At 46.9% G+C, this 19,980-nt stretch overlaps 1 protein-coding gene and 1 pseudogene across 1 annotated transcript in view; both read left to right on the top strand.

Annotated features, from left to right (window-relative positions):
* crhr2 (corticotropin releasing hormone receptor 2) overlaps positions 1-19,980 on the top strand; it is a 73,144-nt gene that overhangs the window by 26,968 nt on the left and 26,196 nt on the right. The window contains exons 3-4 of the mRNA XM_089008621.1: positions 17,432-17,517; positions 19,568-19,674. Of these exons, the coding sequence (XP_088864747.1) occupies positions 17,432-17,517; positions 19,568-19,674 (193 nt within the window). The remainder of the gene's footprint in view (positions 1-17,431; positions 17,518-19,567; positions 19,675-19,980) is intronic.
* On the top strand, positions 7,817-9,118 carry LOC148891916 (uncharacterized; annotated as a pseudogene).

Here is a 19,980-nt window from a genome sequence, read left to right as displayed (position 1 = left end):
ACTTTTGTTGTTCTTAAGGCTCATGATGGCTTGCCTGGTCTCCGAAAAAAGATGGTGGGGTGTCGACGCTCATGATTGGCGGCAGGTCTGGAAGATTGTCCAGAATTTTTGAGTTGACGGGGTTGGTGGTGTTGAGAAGGGTCTCGAAATGGTTTGCCCAGCAAGCAAGGATCTCATGGCGGTCCTTTAGGAGCACAGAGCCATCAGCAGATTGCACTGGAGAAAGTTTTTGCTTTCTCGGGCCATACAGTTCTTGGATGGCATTGTAGAAACCCTGGGTGTTGTTACAATCTGCCAGATATTGGATCTCGTGTGCCTTCTGCACCCAACAGGAGTCCTCCATGACACGGAGTGCCCGCTGGGTTGCTGCCCTTGCTTCAGTAAAGATTGCTTTCCGGGTGTGAGACGTGGGACAGGACAGAAGAGCTTTGTGGGCCTCATGTTTTGCTTTTAGAATGAACTGTATTTCATCCGAGTTTGAATCGAACCAATCCTGGTGTCTTCTCCTTGAGTGTCCAAGCACTTCTGAGGCTGTGCTGTAAATAGCCTGACGTAGAGCTTGCCAGTCGACCGGTTCCTCTGGGATCTTGTCGAGTTTTTCGGCAAGGAGACGTTGAAGGTTGGCTTTGATGGTGGGGTTGGTCAGTGCTGTGCAGCAGAGCTTTCCGTTGGGAGCTGTCGTTGGACGACGGGGATGTATGCGTATAAGGAGTTTGGATCTGACCATATGGTGGTCAGTCCAACACTCAGCTCCACGCATGGCACGGGTGATAAGGACTCCTGTATGTCCTTCTGACGGACAATCACATAGTCCAGGAGGTGCCAATGTTTGGAGCAGGGGTGCTGCCAAGTGGTCTTGAACCTGTCTTTCATTTGGAAGATGGTGTTAGTAATGACCAGCTGATGTTCTGTACAGAGGGAGAGTAGCCAAAGGCCGTTGGTCTTCATCTTTCCCACTCCATGCTGGCCAATAACTTTATTCCATACAAGGTGTTCCATGCCCAACCTGGCATTGAAATCTCCCATCACTAGGAGTTTATCCGTACCCGGAGTTTTCTGCAGGATGGTGTCCAGAGCTCTGTAGAACTCGTCCTTGACAATGTGGTTGGCATCCAGAGTTGGTGCGTAAGCACTGATGAGTGTAGCGAAGCGTCCCTTTGCCAAGGGAATGCGCCAGGTCATCAGCCTTTCATTGATGCCAATAGGGGATTCCGGAATGCATTGCAGCAGTTGAGACTTCACAGCAAAGCCAACTCCATGGATACGGCGGTTGCCTTCGGGGACCCCTTTCCAGAAGAAGGTATACCCTGCACCAACCTCTGTCAGGGAGTCTTCTCCATGTAGTCTGGTATCGCTGAAGGCTGCAATGTCGATGTTGTATCTTGCGAGCTCCATGGCTACAAGTGCTGTCCTCCGGTGGGGCGGTGAGCCAGGTCCAACAGCGTGCGGACATTCCACGAAGAAATGCTGAGTTTTTTTGTGATTCGTTTTTTCAAGTTTCGACCGCAGGAGGGATGCTCCGACCATTGCTGTTTACCGTCCGGAGTGTGCAGAGCAGACAATTTTTAGACCACTTTTTCTAGGTCCTTCCCCAACACAGGGGTGAGCAGTGTGGAGCTGCTCAGACACAATGGAGGAGAGGAGATGCGCTGCTCCATCCCGCACTATCAACGACCATCACTCCATTGTCACCTGCGTGCATGGTTTGGCTAGGCACTTCCAGCCACATCGTTGGCCTGTGCCCACCTCCATTCCACATTGCCACAGGACTTTGGGTTTTTATGGGATGGGGGGGGGGGTTGGGGCAAGAAGCTTGCGCGAAGGTAGAGATTAAGGTGAGTGTGTGGGTGCACAGTCCACACTTCCACCATCTTCACTCTTACCAGATGAGATTCTGGTGGCATGAGGATACCGGACTACCGGCAGCCCCCTGCAGGAGTTGCAGGGGGCTGCCGGTAGTCTGGTTTGTTGGACTCTGCCTACGCCTACCCCCGGGTGCGGGTTTGGGATCACTCTTTGTCTGGCCTCTACCCCTCGACCTGTTCGGCTTGGGTGACCTTGCCAGGAGTGCAAGACTCCGGCCGACATAGCTCTCAGGGTCATTGAGACGTGCAAAGTGCCTCACCACGATATGGTGGTGATCCCAGTCGAGGCACGCGCGCACACACACACACACACACACACACACACACACACACTCACACACACACACTCACACACACACACACACACACACACACACGCGCGCACACAGACACACACACACACCCATGCCTGTTTGAACGTCTTTGTGAGGTCCGGGTCACTCATTATAAGGAGTGTGTCACGTCACTCGAGGCTAGAAGGCACGACTCGAGTGACGAGGGAAGGTGGGAAGGTTTTGATCCGAAATACAAGGCGAGACAGATTTCCAGGAGCAAAAAGTCTTTACTGAGACACGCATGCAAAAATAATAGACAGGGAACGGTGAGTGACGGCGACTAACAGAGGCAGACCTGATGGCAAGGTAGTCGTGAGGGTAGCTTCCGGAATTCTCCGACGGAGACGATAATGTGCGATCGACATATATAGTCAGAAGGCACAATCAGTGAATGACAAACAGCTGTGAGCTGTGGGAACCCAGGTGAGTGATGATGGGAGGGGCCGTCTCCAGGGAGCAGCGGAGGAGGTGACGGGAGGGGCGGGGCGCGCCCAGGACGGCGACGAGATGTGACAGAGTGAGAAGCCTTTAGAATGAAAAACCTGTGAGGACCTACCAAAAAGTCCGCACTGTGTTTGGTATAAAATCATAGTGGTCCTCACAAGAATAGCCATACAAGACACTACTTGTGAGGACCGACCAAAAGGTCCTCACTTTTGTAAAAAATGTCCTCACTATGTATGGGATGAAATCATGTGATCATCATGTGAAATCGTGGTCCTCACAAAAACAGCCACACAAACTCACGCACACACACATACACACGCACAAAAGGCACAAAGACCCTTATGATTTTTTTTAATTGTCATTATTTTAAGGTCAGTTAAAAACAGTTGAGGGCGTTCCCAAACGCAAAAATACACAATGTTTTGCAAGCGTATTCATCCTGAAAAAAATGCTGTTTCATTCAAGTTGTGGCATCAATGAATGAATGAATGAATGAATAGACCCTTTAGCTATACTAGTTTCCTCCCTCATTCCAACCTCATGCATTGATGCGATATGTCAACCGAGTAAGACTTTTGTCATGCAACTATTTGAAGATGATGTAAAAATCAAGATGGTGACTGGCCTTGGCCCTCATGCATACCCTCAGAAATCTTAACATCAACTCACATTAGCTCTTGATTCATCGCGTAATAATTCACAACAAACTAGATCAGGGGTGTCCAAAGTCGGTCCTCGAGGGCCGCTGTCCTGCCTCTTTTCCAGCTCTCCCAGGAGCAACACACCTGATTCAAATGATCAGCTCATCAGCCAGCTCTGAAGCAGCATCAAAATGGTCCTGATGATTTGAATCCGGTGCGTTGCTCCTGGGAGAGCTGGAAAACAGGCAGGACGGCGGCCCGCGAGGACCGACTTTGGCTTTGATGGTGGGGTTGGTCAGTGCTGTGCAGCAGAGCTTTCCGTTGGGAGCTGTCGTTGGACGACGGGGATGTATGCGTATAAGGAGTTTGGATCTGACCATATGGTGGTCAGTCCAACACTCAGCTCCACGCATGGCACGGGTGATAAGGACTCCTGTATGTCCTTCTGACGGACAATCACATAGTCCAGGAGGTGCCAATGTTTGGAGCAGGGGTGCTGCCAAGTGGTCTTGAACCTGTCTTTCATTTGGAAGATGGTGTTAGTAATGACCAGCTGATGTTCTGTACAGAGGGAGAGTAGCCAAAGGCCGTTGGTCTTCATCTTTCCCACTCCATGCTGGCCAATAACTTTATTCCATACAAGGTGTTCCATGCCCAACCTGGCATTGAAATCTCCCATCACTAGGAGTTTATCCGTACCCGGAGTTTTCTGCAGGATGGTGTCCAGAGCTCTGTAGAACTCGTCCTTGACAATGTGGTTGGCATCCAGAGTTGGTGCGTAAGCACTGATGAGTGTAGCGAAGCGTCCCTTTGCCAAGGGAATGCGCCAGGTCATCAGCCTTTCATTGATGCCAATAGGGGATTCCGGAATGCATTGCAGCAGTTGAGACTTCACAGCAAAGCCAACTCCATGGATACGGCGGTTGCCTTCGGGGACCCCTTTCCAGAAGAAGGTATACCCTGCACCAACCTCTGTCAGGGAGTCTTCTCCATGTAGTCTGGTATCGCTGAAGGCTGCAATGTCGATGTTGTATCTTGCGAGCTCCATGGCTACAAGTGCTGTCCTCCGGTGGGGCGGTGAGCCAGGTCCAACAGCGTGCGGACATTCCACGAAGAAATGCTGAGTTTTTTTGTGATTCGTTTTTTCAAGTTTCGACCGCAGGAGGGATGCTCCGACCATTGCTGTTTACCGTCCGGAGTGTGCAGAGCAGACAATTTTTAGACCACTTTTTCTAGGTCCTTCCCCAACACAGGGGTGAGCAGTGTGGAGCTGCTCAGACACAATGGAGGAGAGGAGATGCGCTGCTCCATCCCGCACTATCAACGACCATCACTCCATTGTCACCTGCGTGCATGGTTTGGCTAGGCACTTCCAGCCACATCCTTGGCCTGTGCCCACCTCCATTCCACATCGCCACAGGACTTTGGGTTTTTATGGGATGGCGGGGGGGGGGGGGGGGGGGGGGGGGGTTGGGGCAAGAAGCTTGCGCGAAGGTAGAGATTAAGGTGAGTGTGTGGGTGCACAGTCCACACTTCCACCATCTTCACTCTTACCAGATGAGATTCTGGTGGCATGAGGATACCGGACTACCGGCAGCCCCCTGCAGGAGTTGCAGGGGGCTGCCGGTAGTCCGGTTTGTTGGACTCTGCCTACGCCTACCCCCGGGTGCGGGTTTGGGATCACTCTTTGTCTGGCCTCTACCCCTCGACCTGTTCGGCTTGGGTGACCCTGCCAGGAGTGCAAGACTCCGGCCGACATAGCTCTCAGCGTCATTGAGACGCTCAAAGTGCCTCACCACGATATGGTGGTGATCCCAGTCGAGGCACGCGCGCACGCACACACACACACACACACACACACACACACACTCACACACACACACTCACACACACACACACACACACACACACACGCGCGCACACACACACACACACACACCCATGCCTGTTTGAACGTCTTTGTGAGGTCCGGGTCCCTCATTATAAGGAGTGTGTCACGTCACTCGAGGCTAGAAGGCACGACTCGAGTGACGAGGGAAGGTGGGAAGGTTTTGATCCGAAATACACGGCGAGACAGATTTCCAGGAGCAAAAAGTCTTTACTGAGACACGCATACAAAAATAATAGACAGGGAACGGTGAGTGACGGCGACTAACAGAGGCAGACCTGACGTCAAGGTAGTCGTGAGGGTAGCTTCCGGAATTCTCCGACGGAGACGGTAATGTGCGATCGACATATATAGTCAGAAGGCACAATCAGTGAATGACAAACAGCTGTGAGCTGTGGGAACCCAGGTGAGTGATGATGGGAGGGGCCGTCTCCAGGGAGCAGCGGAGGAGGTGACGGGAGGGACGGGGCGCGAGATGTGACAGAGTGAGAAGCCTTTAGAATGAAAAACCTGTGAGGCCCTCCCAAAAAGTCCGCACTGTGTTTGGTATAAAATCATAGTGGTCCTCACAAGAATAGCCATACAAGACACTAGTTGTGAGGACCGACCAAAAGGTCCTCACTTTTGTAAAAAATGTCCTCACTATGTATGGGATGAAATCATGTGATCATCATGTGAAATCGTGGTCCTCACAAAAACAGCCACACAAACTCACGCACACACACATGCACACGCACGAAATGCACACAGACCCTTATGATTTTTTTTAATTGTCATTATTTTAAGGTCAGTTAAAAACAGTTGAGGGCGTTCCCAAACGCAAAAATACACAATGTTTTGCAAGCGTATTCATCCTGAAAAAAATGCTGTTTCATTCAAGTTGTGGCATCAATGAATGAATGAATGAATGAATAGACCCTTTAGCTATACTAGTTTCCTCCCTCATTCCAACCTCATGCATTGATGCGATATGTCAACCGAGTAAGACTTTTGTCATGCAACTATTTGAAGATGATGTAAAAATCAAGATGGTGACTGGCGTTGGCCCTCATGCATACCCTCAGAAATCTTAACATCAACTCACATTAGCTCTTGATTCATCGCGTAATAATTCACAACAAACTAGATCAGGGGTGTCCAAAGTCGGTCCTCGAAGGCCGCTGTCCTGCCTCTTTTCCAGCTCTCCCAGGAGCAACACACCTGATTCAAATGATCAGCTCATCAGCCAGTTCTGAAGCAGCATCAAAATGGTCCTGATGATTTGAATCCGGTGCGTTGCTCCTGGGAGAGCTGGAAAACAGGCAGGACGGCGGCCCGCGAGGACCGACTTTGGACACCCCTGAACTAGATCATGAATATATTACTAAAATGATATTGGGCAGCACGGTAGTAAACTGGTTGGCACATACGCGACACCGTGCAGAGGTCTGGTGTTTCATTCTGCCTCCGGCCTTCCTGTGTGCAATTTACATGTCCTCCCCATGTCTGCGTAGTTTTTCTCCCTAGGTGCTTCGGTTCCCTCCCACACTCCAAAAACATGCTTGGCAGGTTAACGGAAAAGTCAAAATTGTCCCTAGTTGTGAGTATGAACCCGGAAGGTTTTTTGTCCATAATTGCCCTACACTTGGCTGTGAACTATTACAAGGCATCCCCCACCAACTGCCCGAAGACAGCTGACAACCTGCCCACTCTTGAGGCTTAGCGGATTGGAGAATGGATACATGCATGGGTGGATAAAATGAAATTAAGAAAATTAAGGCCCCTTCTAATCGGCCACACAGAAAGAAAATGAATTCATCAAAATCAACCATGTTTGGATGTGTTTTGTTTGTGTTTGTTTGTGTTTTTTTGTTGTGTGTGTGTGTGTGTGTGTGTGTGTGTGTCTGTGTGTGCGTGCGTGTGTGTTTTCACCTGGTTTCTGACATATGCACCACTCTGGCCTTGCTCCAGTTGCTGCTGCCTAAGCGAACCACTTTGTCAAACAGCAGCACTGTGGCCTAGTTCACTCTGTGCTCAAGATGCTAAATTAGACTTTAAAAGTCTCCTGTCGCCTCGTATGAGCCATTTTGGTTATTCAACGATGATGAAACGAGTACTTTTCATCATCTGGCTACCCGTGATTTGCCTCACTTGGGGCGTTGGAGAGGTGGAGGCCATTTGCACAAAGCAGCGAGCCCCAGCTGGTGGTGAGGGTGGTGGTGGAGGTCGGGTTGGAATCCTGATAGGTTTGGGGTAGCGTCATGCAATGCTGTGTGGACGCCTGCGAACAATTGTAATGGTTATGGGCGATTTAGCTAATGGTCAGGCTGTCTAAAACAGGACTGGTCAGAATGCAGAACGACACCCGAACCTTGACCCCCCCATCGCCCAAAAAAACAATAAAGCAAACAAAAAAATAGCAAAATTGCTTTCAAGAAGTTTCAGTAAAATATCTGAAAGCATGTTCTCTATTTCTATAACACTATTAGCCACAAGAACAAAACCCTTCCTGTGATTTACTGCTTATCAACACGAAGTATTGGAGGGTGTCAATATACATGGCTTGACTACCAAGCTTCATCGAACCATATCCGATCATTTCATTGTCCCAAATTGCTTCTGCTTATCAAGTCAACCAGAATCTATAGCAGTCACATTGGGATGTCCTACGGGCTTGAGAAATTTAGTCAGATGGTGACTAACAGTGGCAAGGTAGTCCACAATGAGGGGTCTCGCTCCCTGAAGGAACGATAGCAGACATTGAGAACATCTATAAGTACCTCAGTTGACCACAAGCCAATGGCAACCTTGAACTGGCATCCAGGAAAGCGGCTACGGTCAAGTACCGCCAGCAGGTCAGGCACATTCTAAGAAGCCAGCTCAATGGCAACAAGACCCAGGCAATAAAAAGCTATACCCTGCCAGTGATGAGAGACCCTGTAGAAATAATAAGCTGGCCAAAAGAAGAGATTCAGACCATGGATGTTAAGACCAAAAAGCTCCAAACTATGCATGGATAGTTCCATCCCAAATACAGCACCCTGAAACACTACGTAAGTCGTAAGGAAGAGTGTGAGAGCCACTGTCCGGGATGAAACATCCAAGCTCCATGAATACATCAAGAAGATGGCCCCAACAGATTATGTACTCAGAGAATGTCTCAGACAATGTGACACAAAGGATAAGGTGCTGGAAGAGGGACCATTATGGGAGGAAAAGCCCTTATACGCGATGTACCACCAGACCACAACTGAAGTGGCCGATTTCAATAACTTCTATCAGTGGCGAGAGAGCGCTGGCCTAAAGGACAGCACAAAGGCACTCACCCTGGCTTCTGAAGAGCAGGCCCTGTGCACCAGAGGTATACCACACCAGACAATAGCCAAGGTGTGGGTTGTGCAAAGAGGCACCTGAGACGATCCAACACATAACTGCAGGCTGTAAGATGCTGGCAGGGAAAGCTTACATAGAGCGCCATAACCAAGTGGCGTGCATAGTCGACCGAAACATCTGTGCGGTTAATGGACTGGAACCCGCAACGTCAAAATGGGAAACACCCCTAAAGGGGGTGGACAAGGACTGAGCAAAGATTCTGTGGGACTTCCAGATACAGACGGACAAGATGGTCATGCCGAACTAACCAGATATTGTGGTCAGAGGTAAAACGCAGTGGAAGGCCATTGTAGCGCATGTAGAAGTCCCATGTGATGGAAACGTCAGAAAGAAGGAACACGAGAAACGTGAGAAATACTAAGGTCTCAAAGAAGAGCTGGACAGAGCCTAGAAGGTAAAGGTGACAGTCGTGCCTGTGGTGTTAGGAGCACTTGGAGCAGAGCCCTCAAACTAGATGAGTGGTTGCAACAGATCCCGGGAACAGCATTGTATATCTCAGTCCAGAAAAGTGCAGTGCTGGGAAGATCAAGGATACTGCGTAGAACCCTCAAACTTAATGGCCACTGGTAGAAGACCCAAGCTAAAAACGGGGGACGGGCACCAGCCAACGGTGAGACAAGGATTTTTGTTCATATACATGGTGTCCACTCATTTATGACTATTCTTCTACCTCCCCTCCTCTCAAAAGTTGCAGTTGCAAATTGGGAATTTCTTCATATGAGACAAATAACGGGTTTCCTCTTCTTATTCTTGTCTATGAAAGATGACTTCCATGAAGCGTTTCAAACAACAGACACCTGAAAATGCTTTTTGGCTGCTTAGCAAATTTCCTAGACCATCTGTCATAAAAGAGTGGAGACCATCCAGCGTCAGCACTTGAGGTTTTATCATTTCATATAAAGATGAAATATTTAAAACCTTATTCTACCAACTTTTAAGCAAACAGACCCCCCCTACCTAAATAGGCTCTACCTGCAGAAAGCTGAATATCGTGTTCACACAGTCCTTGTATTGCATTTGATTAGATGCATCGAACAACTTTGTGGGTGACTGGTGAGCACGCAGTGCAGAGATCGTGGGTTGAATTCCGAGCGACGCAGAGTCAAAATGAGTAACTTCAACACTGCATTCTTTGTCTGTCTGATTATTTGGACAATTGCTTCTATGTTCATTTAGCTATTTGCTGTTTGAGTCAGTGTGACAACATTCTCTGAGTCATGCTCACCTCCTGTGACTGTCAAGTGAGAAGGCGGTTTGGCTGTCAAACTGCTGCACTAACCAACCAGCAACAGGAAAATTCTGAGCTCCAGCATGAGGCGCACAACATGAAGTGCCAACACCACTATGGAGCATCCTGAAACAGAGTGTTTCGGATTATTGTGGTTTTGTTTAGTTTGTTTGGTTTTAAATACATCCATGCTGCATTATTCTTTTGTAGTCCCTGTGAAAGACACGTCAAATATTTTTGCAGTGATTAAAAAAACAAATATTTGGTCAAAAGTTGTAAAATCCAATGATCTTGTACCTCCCTTTGAAAGGTTTATGTATTTAATGTTTTTTCTAACTTTTTACCATGTGAACGAAGCCTTGTCCTTTTCTCGCTTAGTGTCTGTGTGTTTGACTGTTGGTCCCATTCAATAAATGCCAATGCAATGGCAAAGCGGCTCTGCTTTGATATATGCAAGCACATTCCTGTGCACTCATCCCAATTGCTTTGGGGGATTTCTTTTTGCTTCGCTTTAAAGGTGGTCTACCTAAGGTTCAGAACTCGTCATCATAAAATAGATATTCAACTAATGAAGTCGATAATAAAAAACACATTATATAAAAATAGAAGGTTTCTGAGCTTACTTAATTTTGCTTTAAAATCCGGTGATGCATCTGGGCATTATACCATCGATGACAGATGGTATAGTCTCCATTTGATCAATGTAATCAATTACACAGCGTTTCAGTTCAGCTTCAACTTTTTCAATTCTTCACGTGCAATTTCTCAAGATATTTCGTCCACTAGTGTGTCATTATGTGCTCTAGCCATCACAATGCTCATCCGTGTCCTATGGGTAAATATAGTTTTGCCGGTTTTGTAAAATCAAATAACAGAATGTTTAAATATGTTTTCACATTATATACAGAATTTGCTTCATGCCTTTAGTGATAAATATGCATGGAAAACAAATTGCACGTCCTGCGGCGGTGAGAAAGGACGAAACACAGAGGAGGTGCGATATGTTGACAGCGTGTGAAAGATGGCGTTTCATATCCATCCCAGTGTTGGTCAGATACTTGAGCATCCCCGCTCTCCACTAGGAATGACTTGTGAAAAGTCAAAAGAATAATATCGCTGCAGTAGTGCTTTTTCATGCGTGGTGTGCAGATGGTTAGAAATGCATTTTTCTCGCACCAGTGCAAGGGAATTAGCTGTGCGTCAATGGAAGCGCTCACACTCCCCCACCCTCCCACACTTGTGTTTCAACACCATCTCTGCTTGCTTTCACAAACGTGGTGTGATAGTCGCCTGAAGAAGCCAACAACTCCGGAAAGCGCAGCCTGAATCTCATAATTAGCTCCCGACAACTTCAACGCTAACTTTGGGTGTTTGTTTTCAAGCCACCATGTTAGATGCGTGCAGTTTGCCATATTGAAATGTCCAGTTTAACGCTGAAAGGTTGGGTTGGCTTCCCACATGAAGCCATTTGGCGTGGATGGTGCCCTTCCCGAGATCAGTTTGAAGAATGTGACACCCCCTAGAAATTACATTGCTTTTATGTAGCTTCACCATTGTCGCGGAGCCCCTGGGTGAGCCGCCTATTACACTAACTTCATTCATCAATTTACAGATACATTTCGATTGCGACTATCACAGGTTTATAATGCTATGTGGAACAGACAATTTTCTAATGTCTGTATCACTATCAGAGTTATAAAAATACTCTGGATGTGATCTTTAGCTTGGGTCACAAGCTTCCGCTAATCAAATCGCCACTGGCCTTAAAAGTAAAGGGATGTGTGTTTCTTCATAAACACATTATCTAAACCCCAGTTGAATGAGAAAAGAGGACATGAAAAAATCGTAAGTGTAGAAAAATATATGTTTAGACAGACGAGAAACATACAGATGACAGAAATATGTGTCCGTCCGACCTCGAGCTCCAGGGCAGAATCGCTAAAACGAGGTGTAGTGATTGGGGAAGCAGACATGTCGGCTCCTGAGGGTGGTTTAGCTTGAAGAAGGTGCCAGACACTATTTTAGAAGTGGAGTGCTGGGCATCAAAGAGTGAACAGCCATGGATAATGTTGTGATCGAGAGATGGAATAATAATAATAAGGATGTACTGCTGGTATTGGCGAAAGTCACTGTTGGTGAGCAATGAGATTGTTGCTCTACGACTGCAAGCTTGAGTCGATTGGTCTTGACTGAGTTTGTGTCCTCACGGCCGTTTATTTAGAGTCTGAAGGTTTTTTTTCCCCTCGATCAATGGAAGGGACCATGTAAGGCAGTTCGAGGGACTTCTGCACTCGATCAGAATCAGTATCAGAAAGCTTTTAATCGTCCCACAGCGGGGACATTTGCAAGCGGAGGAAACCAGGTCCAAATTTCGAGATCAACCTGCCTTGACAGGTTGGGCTTTCGTGACGACTTGGGCTGCTGGCTTTTCACCAATCTACATAAGAGGTGAAGCAATTCATTGATGGAACCTGTCTTTGGCTAGGTCATTTTGAAAACCTTACCAGGCAGTCTCAGTGTCTGGCCTTAGGGTGGAGCGAAAACCAAGCAGGACGAGTGGCAGCTTGTCAAACCAGTGCTTAGTATTGTAGGGAGTCATTCATTTGGTAATTAAGGTGCTCGACTATTCCGTTGGCACCAAGATGGTAGGAATTTGTCTGACGTTGTTTGCACCCAAGGAAGGTGCAGAGCTAGTGGAAGAGGCCAGACTCAAACTGGTTTGCGTTGGTCTCAATTTGGAAGAGAGCATCAGCAATGTTGTCGTTGTCAATATGGCGGAACTCCGGTTTCCTCCCACATTCCAAAAACATGCATGGCAGGCTGACTGAACACTGGAAATTGTCCCTAGATCTTTGTCTCTGTGTGCCCTGCGATTGACTGGCAACCGCCTACCACCTAGTGCTCGATGACAGCTGGGATAGGCTGCATAAAGTGCCGCGACCCTTGTGAGGATAAAGCGATCCGGAATATAAATGAATGAATGAATGAATGAATGAATGAATGAATGACAGTAATGCTATTATTGGCAATTTGACATCAAATTTACTCTCATTAAGAGTCGGCGACTGGTCTCACACGTCGCCCAAGATATATGCAATAAGGGAATGCAAAAAATAAACCAGCCCTTCTTTTCCGTAAAGATTGAAGGAAGCACATCAATAGTTGTAATCGTGTCATGTGTCATAATGACATAACTGAGGCGGAAGAGGATAGCACCAACAGTTTAAAGAATGCTATTTATAATGTAATAAAAATACCAATTGGCATTTATTTGTGCGGCTGCCTCCTATGAGTCCACTAGAGGCTGTTTTAAATGCCACCGGATGCTTGCATTCGAATAGGGTGGGTGGGCTGGTTGTTTTGCACCGATGCTCACATTTCAAACGATCAACTTTGATCAAAGTGATCAACTTTAGCGTACCAGCATGCCGCATGGCGTCCGCTCGTCAGTATTCAAGCCATTATTTATTTTTTCGCTGAACATGAGGACTGTCGGCTTTGTGCTCCATGCAAAAAGGAAAACATTGTGTCTGACCTTCTACTGAGGCAACCTCCTGCTTCTTGGATTTGATTGCAGTTCCTCTGCATCACCCTCGTGGCATTTTTGTTTTGTATCAGCTGAGAATCTCAACGTTTCACATGGGAAAAAAATGGGAAAATGTGATGTCTTTTGTCACTACACATCTGCTCTAACTCTGCTGTCTATTAATTCTCCTCAAGGAAGCCACACATGTAGCCTATGCGACCATCCTGCTCATTTGACGACAATGTATTTTGTCTCTTGAGCGCGTTCTACGCCACAGGCGACATGTTCCACTCAATCGACCGCCTCAGTGGTCCTGCTTGTAATTTCCGTCCGTGCACTGCACTGCAAGGTACGCACCGCTGAATTTTAACCGCCATCGTCCTGCACTCCGCTGCACAAAAGGGGCAGCTTTTCTCGTGTTTTCAAAAATATGTACTCTTATACTGTTAATATCGCTGTTGTCTGTCCTTCCACAAAATGTATTCAGAATACAAATTTTCCAACTTTCCAGGTTCTTAATCTAAACTACAGTTAAAAAAAAATCGGCTTATAAGCGCTGGGTAGTCCTTGGCAGCTGCTTTCAATCTCTCCTTGCTGCAATTTACTCTATTCAAATTATGAGAATTTTCATCGGGCTCCTGCAGAGTCGACTGTTGAGCTGAGGATGTAGTTGTTGTAATAACTGTGTTTAATTAAGTCTGTGTAAACTCTCAGTCGTACAGGAGTGGTCCATCGATGAGAAGGTTTCTTCAGCCGTCATCTGTACTTTTTTGAAGGTGTCGGACGTTTCGCCTCCTATCCAAGAGGCTTCGTCAGCGAACTAAAGTCTTATTGGTCGTATCGGCCCTATTTATATATCCCTAATGTCCAGACATGGTGGCGCCGGACACAGCTATGATACGTCCCTACTCTCAGGTTGGGGGGGGAGCAGAGGACCACTCCCTGTGGCCCCACTGATTGTTCCTACATTCCTGACTAACGACTGGCCTGTTTGCCTCACTCCCTCCGGTATCACCTCATCATCATTACTAATGTTGCCTAACCTGTTTTGCCTAAGCAAGCTATTGTATGAACGATCCAAATTGAACCTCACCCCACCATCCTTCATTAAACCGGTCTGGTAACAAGTAAAGATCGATTAGTGACTTGGAATGGTAGAAATTTCGCCATCAAAATGCAAAAACTGGCTCGATGAAGCAGACATCTTTATGTCTACCGTATTTGCACGACCATAAGGCGCATATAAACGTCTCAGATTTTTTTCAAAATGTGCGGTGCGCCCTGTAGTGCAATGCGTCCTATGTGCGGACGTATTAGAGACCACCATGAGGAGGACGTGGTAGAGAACATGAGGGGGGATGTGTGGGCATGGATTGTGTATAAAATAACAGGTATGTGCTTTATGCAGAAAATTGCTGTTTTAACAACCCGGAAAATGGCAAAGAGACATGGTTATGAAGCTCAGTTTAAACTGAAGGCTATCAGCTACGCCGAGGAACATGGAAATCGAGCCTCCGCAAGAGAATATAACATTAACGAGTCGATGGTTCGCAAGTGGAGGAAGCTGGAGAACGAGCTCCGACAGGTGAAGAAGACTCAGCTGAGTTTTCGCAGACATAAGGCAAAGTGGCCGGAGTTGGAGGAAAGACTCGATCAATGGATCGTCAAGCAAAGAGCGAGCGGAAGGGGCGTTTCGACTGTCACCATCCGACTCAGAGCAGTAACGCTAGTGGATGAAAGGAAAATTGAACTTTTCCAAGGAGGTCCGTCTTGGTGCTGGCGTTTTATGAAACGGTGCCATTGTTCCATGTGGACCAGGACTACGGTAGCGCATCAACGTCCGGCGGATTATTCTGAAAAGCTTCGTTTACTGTTGTGCTTGGCTGCCATGCTAACGGAGAGATACTGCCGCCGATGGAGATTTTTAAAAGAAAGACTTTGCCTAAAGTGACATTTCCAGCAAACGGACTAAATGTTACGCTACAGTTTGGCAATGGATTGTGGATGCTTGGGCTAACGTGTCTGCTGGCACGGTGGTTCGAGCTTTCGGAAAAGCCGCCATAATTTCCGAGGAGCCGCACGGCACTGAAAGTGACTGACAGTGAGGTGTCACGGTTTGCAAGGTGGTGATGGCAGATGTGAATCCCAAAAAACAGGCAGGAGGGAGCAGCAGGTTGTTTTTGAGAAATTGTATGGAAATAAAGTCACCATGAACAAAATCTAAAACATCAAAGTCATTCAAACATAAAAAATAGAAAGTATCAAATAAAGACCAAGAGTAGTCTGCCAAGATTAAACAAACACATGCACAGCATACAATGCATACACAGTGCATACGATTGCATACAACAAACAATGACCCGACAATGAATGGTCGTGCCGGGAGTCCTTTTAACTGTCACTGATTGGGAATGACCAGTACATGCGAGGCAGCAGGCAGGGCTGACAGCGCTACCCGTTGGTCGCCAATCCGAACGTGGCAGTCCGCCACTGATCGGGACGACCAGCACCTGTGCAGGTGCAGGTGGGGCCGACAGCGCCACCCGGAGGTCGCCAACCAGATCATGACAGTACCCCCCCCCTTCAAGGGACTGCTTTCAGAAGTCCCAACAGTCTGCCAAAAGGTCCAACTCGCCAGTAAACGATGGTGGAGACGGCAACCATTGCCTCTCCAGCATATGATGGGCAGCGGCCTGATGGGAACGGGACTCAGCCTGGCGTGGACGAATACGCGGCACGGATCGTCATGGACGTGTGTGCGACCCTTCTCGCACGATCATGTGAGGACGCATGCCGCGATGTTGACGTTGCACTGCCAGGCGCAGAGTGGCACCCCGGACGGCCGTATGGGAACGAGTCTCGACCGAACGTTGGCATGGATGTTACGGCTCGTCGAGTGACTTACTTCAAACTCGACACGGCGTGGGCTAATGTTGACGCGAACTGCTGGCACCGGGGAAACGAGACCAGTCCATAGCAGCTCCAGGATCTAGCGGTGAGTGGGGTCTCGGACTGACGTTGATGCTGACGTTGCACGGCTAGTCGTGGATGCGACTCAATTCAAATGTCGTGCATGTTGAATTGAGTCGCATCCACGACAGCGTGGCTGGACGTGGGCGTGCACTGCCAGACACCCAGTGTCACCCTGGACGGCCACCTGGAAGGAGGTCTCGGCCGGACGTTGACGTGGACGTTACGGCTCGTCGAGTGACGCAATTCAAACTCGACGAGGCGTGGGCTAACGTGGTTGTTGCACTGCCCGGCACTGGGTGGAAATGAGACCGGTCCATTGTACCTGCGGGATCCGATGGTTGGTCGGGTCATTCTGTCACTGTTTGCAAGGTAGTGATGGCGGTTGTGGATCCCTAAAAGCAGGCAGGAGGGAGCAGGAGGTTGTGTTTGAGAAATTGTATTAAAATAAAGTCAACAGGAACAAAATCTAAAATATCAAAGTCATTCAAACAGAAAAAATACAAAGTATCAAATAAAGAAAGTCTGCCAAGATTAAACAAACACATGCACAGCATACAATGCATACACAGTGCATACAATTGCATACAATGACCCGACGCCGAATGGTCGTGCCGGGAGTCCTTTTGAGTGTCACTGATTGGGAACGACCAGCACCTGCGAGGCAGCAGCCAGGGCTGACTGCGCCACCCGTTGCTCGCCAACCAGATCATGACATGAGGAAAGCGAACCTGCCATGTTGGATTTAGCGCAGCTGTTCGATTCTGAGACAAAGGATGAGGACTTTGATAGGTTTGATTACTGACTGTTACCGGTAATGTGCTTGTTTTTACCATGCCGACGCCCTTGATGATTACAAAATGTTATTAATTTGTAATTAATAAATAAAGCACTACCAAACTCAGTTTTGCTCCCGATCTGTTTTTTTTAAATACACACACTTGTATGCTTGAGTGTTGTTGTAAGGCGGACGTATGTATGGCAGAAGAGGGATATGTACCGGTATATAAAACTTGCGCCCTATCATCAGGTGCGCCCAATGTGTATGTGAAATACAGAAATGGCACACATAGATGAGACTGCGCCTTTTCACACGTCAAACGTCCTTTGGTCGTGAAAATACGGTAGTTTGTTTGAAGTTGTCTTCTCTTTTTTTCAGGGAGTGCATACAGAGAATGTACCGAAAACGGCACATGGGCACTGAAAAGCAATTATTCAAACTGCGTGCCCATGTTAGAGGAGAAGGTAAGTGTTTTTTTTTTCTGTTCTAAATTTTGAATTGCCAACTCAAAGAACTGCATTTTAATTTTAGTGTCGCCCAATTAAACCCTCGAGATATTTTGTTTCTGGACGCCCCTGCCCGTCTGTCATTGCAATATCAGCTCCTACTTGAGTTGAAGCTTGCAGGCAAAGTAGAAGGCTGACTGAAAGTTGTGGTGGCCCAATTGCGTGTCGCTTTTCCCCATTCAAGTATATTTTTGGCTATTGCTCCATTTTTCCTCACACAAATTTAGACATCCTAAGACATTTGAAGTGTGTCAATGGCATTTGCTTGTCCTTCTTGTCGGAAAATTGCCTGGATAACAAGCTTGGATGTAGAGGCTTAGTGACGTATTTTCAGGAGTGTGCAAAAAAAAAAGGACAAAAAACGCCAGAGTAGAAACATGGGGAGTGACACACATTGCTTTCTTCATAGCATAATTCACCAAATAATCTTTAATGTACTGTATAATGTCATCAAATAACACCAAATTGCTGATAAATATGTTATTCTTTTTTTTAATTCTCAGACATTTAGGTCATGGTAATCTGCAAATGTTTCATCATGGCAGCTGGACCCTATTATTGAATTTCTTGTTTTTCCTTGTTCCTCGTCAACATTTAACAATACCATTTGCAACTACTGTATAATATTATGACAAATCCAATGGCAGCAGGCAGCTGATGGCGATCTCGCAAGAGAAGCTGGCAGAGCAGTGGACATTTTTACTCGGTGCTTTTTGTCAAAGAGCACAAACAGAACTGAACCAGTTATCTTACTTGCAAGACAAAAAAGAGTGAAAAAGACTTGTATCTGATCTCAAGGCTTCAGTCTTTTATATTCCCAGAGTGATTGTGTCCATCATGTAATATAGTTTTTCAATGCCATTTTACTATATTTTCTGTTGAAATTTACAACAGTGTGATGCCATTTTAAATAAGTTACCAGGTTGCGTTAAGTTTGATGCGCTGCCAAACGCCAAAAGACAAGCCGTGGTTGTATTTGATGATGGAGTGAAATGATGCGACCGCACATGCTTTCCCTTTGCTTATCCATCCATCCATTTTCCGGACCGCTTATTCCTCATTAGAGTCGCGGGGGGCGCTGGAGCCTATCCTAGCCGTCTTCGGGCACTAGGCTGATGAAATGATTGCCAGTCAATCGCAAGGCACACAGATACAAACAACCAGTCATTCTCACACACACACCTAGGGACAATTTGGAGTGTTCAATCAACCTGCCATGCATGTTTTTTGGAACGTGGGAGGAAACCGGAGGACCCCGAGAAAACCCACGCGGGCCCGGGAAGAACATACAAACTCCACACAGAGAGGCCGGACCGGGTCTTGAACTCACGACCTCTGCACTGTGAAGCCGGCAGTCGACTACCGGGCCGGCCTCCCTTTGCTTATATCTTTATTTAATTGTATGTTGTTTTGCTCAGTTTACTCTACTCTGTGATTCAAATGTGTTTCAAGTTTGATGTCCTTCCGGTAGCACATTGCTAGCCAAGGTGCTGTGTGTGATGCGACGACACACACTTTCCTTTTGTTTATCTCAATTTAACCTGTTCACATGATGCAAGGGTCACATGTTTCAAATCCGCTAGCCAGAGTGTGATGCAAATACACACGCATTCCCTTTGCTTTTGTTTATTTCATATTATTTTATTTTATTATATACATTGGCCGGCAACCAGTTGAGTGTGTACCGCGCTTACTGCCCGAAGATAGCTGGGAAATGCTCCAGCATGCAAAAGACCCCAGTGAGGATAAAGCAGATCAGAAATGGAAGGATGGATTTATTCTACGCTAATATTTTTGTTAGCGTGATCCATTTTCAAATGTGTTAGTGAGTCTGACATTATGCCAAAAGCATATCACAAGCCAGTCTGTCTGGTAGCCAGATGCTGAGCTTCAATGTCGAAATGTAGCAAGAGTATTTTATTTTATGTCAATTTATCAGAAAGAAATGGTGATATATTACATACATGTAATTCGTGTGTTTGTGGGCGTTTTATATATTTCCTTTCAGAGAATGTATCCAGTGCATTACAAGATAGCACTGATCATCAACTACCTGGGCCACTGCATCTCTGTGGGGGCGCTATTAGTTGCCTTCATCCTCTTCCTGTGTTTAAGGCAAGTACAGAAATAGTGCTCTAATATTCCTATCTGTGATGCATACCATCTCAAAGCAGCAGAATATTCTTCTCCTATTTCCTCGATTCCTTGTCATAATAGATTGTGGCAGCTCTGCACTGCATGAATATGAGCCGTTTATGATGAATGTTTGCCCTCTACTCCCCTTCACTGCAGTCCTTGTGATTCTTTGCATGTCCAACTTGAAATATACACCTACATCTGCGAGGTCAGGGTGGGTCTTGGCTGCACTGTTCCTAGCGAGCAGCTGACTGCGATTAAAGGCTGAAATAATCAATATGAGGT

Source organism: Hippocampus bargibanti, linkage group LG11, assembly GCF_051943395.1.
Source record: "Hippocampus bargibanti isolate YZ-2025 linkage group LG11, ASM5194339v1, whole genome shotgun sequence".
NCBI classification, from domain to species: Eukaryota; Metazoa; Chordata; class Actinopteri; order Syngnathiformes; family Syngnathidae; genus Hippocampus; species Hippocampus bargibanti.
Note: the sequence above shows the minus strand (reverse complement) of the source record. Positions and strands in the feature narration are given on the sequence as shown.